At 40.1% G+C, this 11,252-nt stretch overlaps 1 protein-coding gene across 1 annotated transcript in view; it reads left to right on the top strand.

Annotated features, from left to right (window-relative positions):
- Positions 1-11,252, top strand: part of EHD4 (EH domain containing 4) — a 55,023-nt gene that overhangs the window by 18,373 nt on the left and 25,398 nt on the right. The window contains exons 3-4 of the mRNA XM_019519062.1: positions 638-824; positions 4,706-4,803. Of these exons, the coding sequence (XP_019374607.1) occupies positions 638-824; positions 4,706-4,803 (285 nt within the window). The remainder of the gene's footprint in view (positions 1-637; positions 825-4,705; positions 4,804-11,252) is intronic.

Here is an 11,252-nt window from a genome sequence, read left to right as displayed (position 1 = left end):
TGGAATACAATCTGGTCCTACCTCAGGCAGTGGCTTGGACAAGATGACCTCTTGAGGTCCCGTCTAGCTCTACTTTTCTATGAGTTATGACCCAAAGTGTTCCTTTCCCTTATCCATAACTTGTCAACATAGGGATACACATCAGTATAACAGACTTGAAAGGCAAAGCAGCCCCAAAACATTTGAGAGCCGCTGTCCTAGTGTTAGCATTGCTATATTGGCTAGCTACAGTCATGCCCAGTAGAGCACCTTAAATTAACAGATAACTTTGTAGCTAAGCGTGAAGAAGTTAGGACCCCTCACTACTCAGGCAGGTGTTACAGCAGAGGGAGTGTTTACAGTTATGGTTTTACTGCGGAGGATTGACTTTTGCTGTCTTCATCTGGCCCCAGTGGGATTGCATCTAACTCTATCTTTTGCAAAAAGTTACAATTATAAATTTAGATTTATATAATGTTTTCCAGCCAAAAGAAATAGCAAAATGTGGAGGGGGTGGGGCAGGAATCTACATTTTGGTTGGGCTGAGGGGGGAGGGTTGTGTGCCATTTTGAATTTCATTTCTTTTAATAATTGTAAGAATTGCAGCAGTTTTGGTTTAATACTTGTTCATTTTTTTTTCTTTTCTTTTTTGTAATGCCCTTCGTTAGGTACCTTTTAGAGCAGGACTTTCCAGGCATGAGGATTGGTCCTGAGCCTACCACAGATTCTTTCATTGCTGTGATGTATGGAGATACAGAAGGGAGTACTCCTGGAAATGCTCTGGTGGTGGACCCGAAGAAGCCATTCCGCAAACTCAGCCGCTTTGGAAATGCATTTTTGAACAGGTAGGGGTAGGCTGTTCGCTTGGTTCTTGCTTTTTAGTTAATCCAGTTTTCTCAGCACTTTCAAGCCTGCTATTTTTCTGCTGTATTGCTAACAGTGCAAATGATGTATGTTCAAATCCAGTGACCAGTAACTGGGAGTTGCTGAATGCTAATATTATAAAAGCCTAAGTCTGTCAGTCTATCTGTCTGTAACGCTTTATTTGTGCTCTGATTGGCTGACGGAAATAGCCAATCAAAGTGCTCCAAGCATGGGGGAGCACCACCATGATTCCAAAGCTGCACCAAGGACCAGGCAGAGGGTTGGGGAGCCAAGGCCAGCTAAGGCCAGCTCCCCCACCCCGCTCCCTGCAAGAGGCAGAAGAGCAGCAGCATGGGGCATTAGGTGTCGTCACTCCATCCCAGCCCCCCCGCCTGTCATTCTTGATGGGCAATTGACTAGTATATTAATAACTAAATAACACAGTTCCATGTAGTGCAGTGCATATTTTTTATGAAGTTTAACATTGCAGCTGTTGACTGAGAGGGGACATATCATTCAATAAATGTAGTGAGGATGGTCAAACAAAAATAAGGTATATATTCAGTTTCAGGAATTGTGTAGTTCAGAAACTTGCCAAAAGGTACTGAGAAACTTGTCAGTTAAAGGTGTCTCACTAGTAAAGAGAATGGTACTAGTTGCTTAGTACCCATGAAGTGCCTGTTGTGTGGTGTGTCTATATCTGAGCTATATGAGAGGAAGTTGTCTGTGATTCTCGTTGACCAGAGGCCCAACAGCTCTTTAGAGCAGTCACTGATGGGAAAATTAAAAGGCCTGCTAAAGGGACCTTAATAGAAAAAAAGCCATATGACCATTGACTAGTAGAACAGGTAAAAACAACCCACTGGGGTTTCTTTTTGTAGGGTGTTGGTTGTGTCTTTGCCTAAGTGCACAAACTTTAACTGATTATGAGACTTGTGACTTGGAGCAGAGGATTAGATACATAAGGTATAAAATCCCTCAGCCCTTGAGTTAAAAATATCATTTAATTTCAGTAGAACTGACTACATAGGCACTGTGGGATGTAGTATGCTTTTTTTCTTTGCTCCATTTAATGGTTACTTGAAGAGGAAGCCTGTGCCTACAAGACAAGTTAAGTTAAATTGGTTTCCTTTTAACACTAATGTTTCCTGTTCCGCTGCTAAAGTCTGGCAGAGCATACAGCATTATTTCATGCTCTATACAGCATGCTTCTCATGGGGGAAAAAGCTGTGGCTGTTCAAACCTAGGGTGACTGTTAGTCTGCTGAGAGATGTGCTCATGTAAATTGATGATAGCAGCTCTCTGGGGACCTGCAGTCAAGCTTTAATTACATTTCTGTAGCAAACACCCCTTGCTGGTGTGCTCCTTCCAGGTCATGCAGATGTCTGAATTGCTCCACTGGTTCCCCCTTTCTTACTATAGCGGGTTCAACTTAGCTTCACTTTCAAAGCCTTGAGTAACTTCCCCCTTGCCTTCATTTGAGTTCTCATTACTTTTTTCCTTTCCTTCCTGTCTCACTTGTCACTGTCAGCAGTACAGTCTTGGCATCCCCTTGTATTACTTTTAATGTTTCTCTCACAGGACCTTCCCCTTTGTTTTCCCATTAGATTGGAATAATCTTCCAACTCCAGTGCTCCAGGGTCTGTTTTTTCTTTAAATTCAGAACCTATTTTCCACCAGGCTACTGTCATTGATCAAATGATTTCTGCTCCTGAACATAACAATTGGGCAAAAGGAGAATTTAGCAAACAAACATGCCACTGCCATTGCTGTTCATGCATAGTGAATGTAATTAAACATAAGATCTTCTTATAACCTTTTTCTCTTTCACTCTATCTTCCTTTTTCTTTCTCTTCATAGTTGGCATGTCTGTAACTGAATTTCTAAGCATATTGTTTCAGGGGCTGCTCCTTTTATTTGCTCTGTGAAAAAGGCTAGCATGCCCTTGGCTGCTGATAAAGTACATGAGAAGGAAAAATATTGCAGAATGGCAAAAGGTCATAGAAAAAAATGTATATTTCATTTAAGTTAGAGCCTTTATTTCCTTGATCACATGCTGTCTTATACTGCAGACACAAGTGAATAAAAACCAAGAGGCATCTGCAGCCTTAATTTGCCTTTGATTTTTGAATGCTATAAAACTTTTTTCCCTGCAAATATTTGCAAGATTTCTTGTTGATTTCATTCCCACAAAGAGGATTACTTTTACAGTACTCATAGTATCACTATGTGTGTTTATGTGTGATCTAAGTTTTACAGTTAATTTAAAATACAAAAAACATGATATAGATTCATAGATGCTAGGATCGGAAGGGACCTCAACATAACATTGAGTCCGACCCCCTGCCTAGGCAGGAAGGAGTGCTGGGTTCAGATAACCCCAGCCAGAATATAATGAACCATCCTGTATGCACTAATAGAGAAGACGCTTTCACATAGATATCTGCTGCACAGTAATGCTCTGTTTTCATGCACCCACTGTGTAACTGTTCTTTGAAGCAAATTATGTTTGCACCTTGACATAAAGGTACATAGAGAACAGTGTTCTTTGAGACTTAGCTCTGAACTTGCATTTTAGGTGTAAAATATGCTTTAAACTTGTCATAAAAATAGGGTCTAAAATAAATATTTTGATGTAGTTAAGCTTACAGCTTGAAATTGTGGTATGAAATAAGAGGCTGAACTATTTTTTTTTATTTATTTTTTTTTTTGTAACAGGGCTCCCCTTTGCTTTTAGGCTGTTGCCTATTTTAGAAACTACAGCCAGCTCTTTCTAACTTCAGTCTATACTCATCTTACTCTTGGCCGCACCCACCTCCCCAGTTTCTCTTCTGTACTTTACTAATGTCTTGTGTAATCAGCAGTGCTGTCCCCATAGCTAACTCTTGCTCTTGTTTTTCCTGCATAACCTGTTGCTGCTGTTATGTCATTTGGCTTGAGGAGAAGTTTGAACATTGCAGCATTGTTCTGCTGAAATAAATATCCTTGACATATAAGATATATCCTGAAAATGCTGGTTGGTCTCAAACAGATCCTAGACTTTCTACAGAGAGATGAGATGTTGTGAGAATACATAACTAAGAAAAATATCAGTCTCTGGGACTGCTAATAAGGAAGCTGTTTTACCTGGTGTGTGTTAGCCTTTGTGCTTCTTGGTCTTGTGTTTAGACTGAAGACTCATGCTAAGTAGCACATAGGTGGTGTTGCATCTGTGCTACTTCTGGAAGTGGGGAGGTAGTATTTTTTTTTTATTGATAGGTCAGTATTTCCTGTTCCTCCCAGTGTCTCTTGGGGGAGCCAAAGATTTTTTTCTAAGTGTCTCATTTTCAGAAGCAGCATATAACTTTAAATAGAAAATGTTACTTCAGTATTTGGAGCATTTGCTATACCTAACATTCCTGAATATTCTTTCTTTGGGAAATTTGAGATTAACTTTTAATTATCTTAAGTTATTGTCAGGTTAAGGTGGTTACCTTATTTTTGTCATTTCTAATTCAGATGGAGTGTTTAGCCTTGTGATATTTTGCATTTTTAGAAACTGAAAAAAATCTCTACTTTTGTTTTAAAAATAGAAAGTTCCAGTCTATATGATTGCAGAGAAGAGTCTGAGAAAGTGGTAACTGTACATTTTAAGAGCCCAGAAATAAGAACGAAAAGTTAAGAACCCCACAATTATCATTTAATAAAACCTTGTATGGTTTTTTTGGGGTTTTTTAATGTTTGCCATCAACAGTACTAGCAACCCCAGTGTTCATCTCTTTCTAAAGGGGCCTTTGTTTAGGCCCCATGCCTTTAAGTGTGGGGGATCTCTAGAAACAATCTATAGCTGTTCTAAGTGTCTCTTTTTCCTCCTTCCCTGCAGGTTTATGTGCTCTCAGTTACCTAATGAGGTTCTGAAGAGCATCAGTATCATCGACAGTCCTGGCATTCTTTCGGGAGAGAAACAACGCATCAGCAGAGGTGAGTTTGTGGCAGTCAAAAGGAGATGAAGCCACTAGTTAGTTATTTTGCTGTTGTGGGTAATTCACTCATTTCTCTTGAGGACTTACTCCAGTGGCTTGCCAGCAGTGCAATCCTACTGGGACCTGAGAGATGTGTATCTTGTGTGGGTCTCTGTTACATACACTGTACATGTATTGTCATCCATATTTTGAGATTAGTTTTAGGAACTGGGATCAGCAGTCCTTTTACACTGGGTTAATGGCACAATACTTTTTTTTTTTTCTTTTAAGGGGGGAAAAAAAGCATTGCATTGAGTCTTTCAGAATGTATCAAACATAATCCCTTAATTGATATAAAATTAGGAAAAGGTTAAAAAAAATCATAATAGTTACACTATAGGCAGTGATTTTGTGGCAGATATTTTTTATTGAACCAACTGCATGGTTGAGATGGACTTAGAGAAACTTTACAATGCAAAAACATTTATCATCAGGTCTGAAGGCAGTAGCAGGCACGACAGTGTTTTTTAATCAATCAATTTAAAGGGATGTGAAATTGGAGGAGCCAGAAATTCCTTGGGGTAGCAGAAAAACAATTGGAAAAAAAAGATAGCATGATTGTTGGACCTTTTAGAAAGGAAAAGGGTCATTATCACCTGTTGTGTGAAGAAAAATTTTCAGGAATCGGGTAGATTATGGTATGCCATAAAGTCGATATCTGTGTTCAGTCCTTGGTCCTTGGTGTGTAGCTGGCTTATAAGTTTTTGTTCCTAGGCTCATCTTCTGAAGATATTTCAAAAATTTCCCGTAAACACAAGCATAGTGATGTCAGAAAGGGTCTGGTTGTTCTGTGAGAAATGTGCTTCTACTGGTATTTGTGCCTCTCCATTATATATTTTTTTCCTGTGAAAATTAATTGTGGTGCATAGTTTCTGTCTCATTTCACCTGCATAGTTACCATGAGGGTATTTGGTGCACTGGGTCAGATATATCATGTTTTGGGAAAGGCATGCATAGGATCCATGAATTCTGATGGGGTTCCTTGTAGGAAAGTAACCCTGTTAACAAAACTGCATCTCAGTTGATGTCTGTTGAACAGTAGGGAGTTTGCTTCTGGTGATGAGCTGGGCAAAGTTAGGGGTTTATTTGAAAGCCAGGAGTGGAGAGGCTGGGAATATTTCTTTCAAGGTCTGATCTTTGTTAAATATAGGCTGCAACTGCTTGATGACTTGTTAATCAGTTCAAGTGTGGGGTGGTAGGTGACCACCAAAGATGCGCAGTCACTGGGAGGTTTCTTTTTGTATTGTAGCAGGTTACTATGGGATATTTGAGTGGCTCTTTCAAAGATATAGTCTATTTCTCTATTGGAATGTCCTTCTTATATAAAGGCAGATTGCTGGTTGGCAAAGTGGGCATTGCAAATATTCTCCTCGGAGCAGATGTGGTGATATCTGACAGCTGACTAGATCAGAGTTTTTGTGGCTTGCTTCAAATGATTGCCAATTTTGTGGATGTCAGTATGGTGGTCCATGTGGGTTTTTTTTAATAAAGTGGTTTGTAAGGTGTAATCATAGTTGTGGATTGTGGTATCTAGAAAGTTGATGTTAGTTTAGCAATATTTCAGAGAAAATTTGATCAAGGAGTGAGTTAATGAAACCTGTGGAGGAAGTCAGCGAGTCCAGATGATGAAAAGTCTTCTTTGTAAACACAAGTAGAGGGCAGGTTTGATGTCACAGTTTTGTTTCATGTGCTGGCCTGTCGAGGGACTTTGTGCCCATGGTTTGGAGGAAATATTGGTTGTGAAAGTGAAACTGTGGGTCAGGATTTGTGCAGCATGTTGCAAATCTAAGTGTCTGTGTTCTTATAGGTATTTCAGGGAGGCATCTGTGCCTTCATGGTGTGGGATGTACTGTACAGGCTGGTGACATGCATGACTACAAGTATCACCTTTTGGGGGAGGAGATTGATGTTGTGCAATTTGATGAAATCTGTTATGTCTGGTAGAAAACTTGTTTTTTGAGTGACAAGTGGTTTCAGGATAGTTTCTCTGAATCTTGCTAGCTCTTCAGTAAGAGTACCACAGTTGGATATGATGGATCTGCCAGAGCTACCTTTGTTTGTGGATTTTAGGGAGCATATAGTTACACTAGGTATTGACTAGCTAAGGTTCTTATGTGTTTTTTCTTTTCTTTTTTTTAAACTACAGTACCAGTTTTCATAAGCTATCTATTTTGCACTGTATAACAGTGCATAGGTTATACGTCTCTCTAACATCAGAAAAATAGAAGATGAGGTGGCAATTCATGAAATGTTCACATTACTAAGTGTATCCAACGTAAACTGTAAATCATATATTCTTAGTTTGGGCAGAACTAGATGGACAGCTTATCAATATAATGTGATGTTTTATTTATATAAATAGCATGTGTCCAATTATGTGTAACCTTGCCAAAACTTTAACCGTTTTTCATGCTGGCTGTCTACTTCCAAGTAGTGTTTTGGAAAAGTACAGCACAAACAGTTCAACTGCTCTTGAGAATGAGGCTAAGGAAAAAGACATTGTTTTGTTTATGGTTAAATGGGTGTGTGTGTGTAATATAAAATATGTTTATATATAAAAATTTTTTTTTTTTTGCCCCTGCGCTCTGAAACAAGGACTCATAATGTTCAGGGAGTGACCGTTAGGCCAGAAGTGAACAGGCCAGGGCTGTAGCCAGACTTTTACAGTACTATCTCCTTTACAGGGGTGGGGTCAGACATTGTAACTTCCCAGAGGAAGCTGTCTGTCCTTTGTGCTCAGTGATGCATAGAAGAAGCCATTTAATTTAAATTTGGGGTGTGGGGTGGGAGGGTAAAAACTGTACCATAGGTGGGGTGGGGAAGACTAGAAGAAAAAATCTGAGGCTGGTGGTACAGTGTGTAGGAAGCTGTCTGAAAGGGAGATGAGAGGAGAAGGTGATGCTGGGGAGGCTGAAACTGGAGACTGGTGTGGAACATGGGGGTTGGGAGGGAAACAAGAAGCCTGGGAACTAGGACCACCTGGAGAAGGTGCCTGTAACTAGGAACCAGTGTGGGGAAAGGAGGATCTCGGGTTGCAGGGGTAAGGGGGAATGGATTGATTGAGGAGCCAAGAGAGGAATATTAAGGGCCTGTGTACATTATACATTTACATCAATGCAATCAGTCTTTATACCAGCATGAGCTAAATTATATAAACTCCTATGCTAGTGTAAGTGCTTTGACTCTGAAGTAAAGTTACCCTGGGAAAAATCTGTAGTAAAAACACACTGATGTAAGGTAAACCAATGTAGATGTAGTTGTCATCTGCTTCCTGAGGTAACTTTGCTGTAGGCATATAGGCTCTGACATGCTCCCCAGTGAATCTGGTACCTATTCCTGTATAGCTGTTCATCTGTCTGCTCAGGATCCCTGTGTACTTTACATCAGTGTACAAAACTGGTGCAAGTTACACTGGTGGAAAAATACTGTGTGTCCAACTAGTATTGGGCACCAGTCAGCTGAGGGGGAAAAGAAATTGGATGAGGAGCTGGCAGGGAAAGAGCTAGGACTGGCTTGGTATGGATCCTGGGGACAAGGAGTTAGGGGTGAGAGGGAGAATTGGAAATTGCTTGTGGGCAAGGAGAATGGGATTGGGTGAGGGATGGCAGCTGGGATTAGGCAGAGATGGAGAATAGAACTAGGAGAATGAACAAGGGTTTGAGAAGAAACAGGGACAGGTATGGTGCAATAAGACAGAAGGGGTTGAGTTTGTAGGGGGCCTGGCAGAAGAGTCTTTGCCCACAAGAACAGAGTGTCCTTGAATCTGAGATGGAATCCAAGATTAATGAGTTTCACCATTTATTTATGAAGCTCACTCAGAGTCTCTTATCTGTCTCTAATGCTGGTCCTCATTGAGGATGACAGCCTACTCTTGCTGTTGGTAACTTTTTTTTAGCTTAAGCTGCTGTGGTCTGGCTGATGAATGGCTTGAGTGTCAATATAATGCCTCCAATAGAACCTGTGCGAACTTTTTTAGTTCATTTTTTAACAAAGCCTGGGCTACAACACACAAGACACTATGTTAAAAGAACATTTTTAAAGTTGCGAGTCAAGCATTCAGATGCGACGAAATGTCCTTTAAAATAATATGTGATCATCCAATTAAAGGTTATATCACAATACATATGCAGAATGGAAACAAGTTATACAGGCAGTCTTAGCTGTGTGATGTGACTAAAATCTAAATGTTGAGTTTTTTAAATGCATTTTTGTGTAAAATATAATTTTATTGCACCAAGAAAAGTAAACTACTAAATTCAGCAAACAAATTTACTTGAAATAATCTGTTGTTAGGAATAAAAGGCACAAAAGAGAAGTAGAATGAATGACTGCCTTTGTTCATTAATTTCCTTTTGTGGAAGCAAGTCTTATAATAGCTATCAGATGAACTACTAAATCAGCATGGCAGAGGACTGCTGATGCTGCATGCTGTCCTATTTCTTTCCTCCTCTCTGTTCTGACAGTCAATCACATTCATGCAGCATGGCTTACATTAACAGAAAAGACTCTTATCAGCCATTATTGCTCACTGTTTAACAGCCTTATGGTGCTACACAATCCATGGGCGATCTACACCAATGCCTGCCCCTTTTATTTTATATGGTTTGAATCCCAGACGTTATTTCTAGATAGTTGATTCCGCTTTGTGAACTGTACTTGAAGGGGGAAAAAGTGGAAGTTGTATAAAATGTTAAGCCACAGCTTTTTAATATGGTTAGGAAGAAATTAGCCTGCTTTTGGAAAACTTAAAAAAGAACAACAACAAAAAAAGTCTGTCTTGCAAGTTAAGGGTTCTTGCCAATATCCAAATTAGAAACCTATAGTTAAAAATATGATAAATTTTCAAAATATTAAATGGGGTTGGGGTGAGGGAAAGGGAAAGAGAGCTCAAAAATTAAATGGCATAATTCTCTGCAAAGACTTAATTTGCCATCCTAGGCATGGATTTATCAAAGTCTCATTGCTGATGCATTTCTTTATCCATCTGGTCACTGACTTGTGATTTTTAAAAATGGTTGAAAAAGGCAAATGCTAAAAAGAAGTGAATGAGCAAGCTGTCTACATATGTTTAGCTTGAAGGCGTACTTCCTTGAAAGCATAATGGTATCTTTTCTTTACTTATCTGCTAAATAAGTATGCCATATGTTCTGGTGGCACACACTATACATCTTTACTTCCTCTGTTTCTGCAGATTGAATTTTGTACATGTCAAAGGTGATGACATTTTCAACTGCAAATGGCAATTTTGGCATGTGCAGTTTATTTTCACTGTCTTGTAAAGTGTTGAAAATAGGAGGGGAGGAACTCCGAATGTGAAGCTGTGGTTTTAAAAGTAATTTCCTTAATATGAATCACACCTGTGATGATTTAAAAAAAAAATTTAAAATGAACTATTCCAGTGAAGAGTCTAGAACATGGTTTAGCTTTCACCAGTTTAATTGTCATGTGAATAGAGAGTTAGAACACATCTTGCCCTACAGCACACCTCTTTCTGAGGCTTGCCGGGCATCTTCTCAAAAAAGAATCAAAAATGTGGATTTGGTACACATTCAAGCAAATGTGGGTGTGTATAAATGAAGGTGTTCAATGTAGGTGCTTGAACCACCTCTGATGGCAGGCTGTTCCAGACCTTGGGGGCTCAGACAGTAAAGAAATTCTTCCTTATGTCCAGCCTGAAACGGTCTCACAGTAGTTTATGACCGTTCGACCTTGTCATCCGGTGGGGCACTCTGGTAAACAAACGTTCCCCCAGATACTGGTGGTCACCCCGATAAACTTATAAATGGCCATCAGATCACCCCTGAGCCTGCGCTTTTCCAGGCTAAAGAGCCCCATGGCTCTCAGCCTGTCATCGTAAGGTCTGTTTTCCTGACCTCTGATCATGCGCATGGCTCTTCTCTGGACTCTCTCAAGCTTCTCCACATCCTTTTTCAATTGTGGACCCCAAAACTGGATGCAGTACTCCAGCTGTGGCCTCACCAAGGCTGAGTACAATGGAGAATAACATCCCGAGATTTGCTTGAGAAGCATCTGTGGATCCAAGCCAGCGTTTTGCCTGCTTTACTAGCCACAGCATCTCATTGAAGGCTCACGTTCATCTTATGGTCAATCATGACCCCCAAGTCCCTTTCATCCATAGTGCTAGCCAGCGTATCCCTGCCAATCTTATAAGGATGCTGCAGGTTTTTCCTCCCAAGGTGGAGAACCATGCATTTTTTTATGTTAAACACCATCAGGTTCTCATTCGCCCATTTCCTAAGCCTGACAAGGTCAGCCTGGATCACCCTCCTGTCCTCAGGTGTGGATGCTTTACCCCAGAGTTTGGTGTCATCAGTGAACTTGGCCAGTCTTCTTCTTATACCAATGTCCACATCATTAATGAAGATGTTAAATAGTATGGGCCCAAGG

The sequence above is a fragment of the Gavialis gangeticus genome, unplaced genomic scaffold, assembly GCF_001723915.1.
Source record: "Gavialis gangeticus isolate Ggan-Ray unplaced genomic scaffold, GavGan_comp1, whole genome shotgun sequence".
In the NCBI taxonomy this organism is placed as follows: domain Eukaryota; kingdom Metazoa; phylum Chordata; order Crocodylia; family Gavialidae; genus Gavialis; species Gavialis gangeticus.
This window is presented reverse-complemented; position numbering and strand designations above follow the sequence as displayed.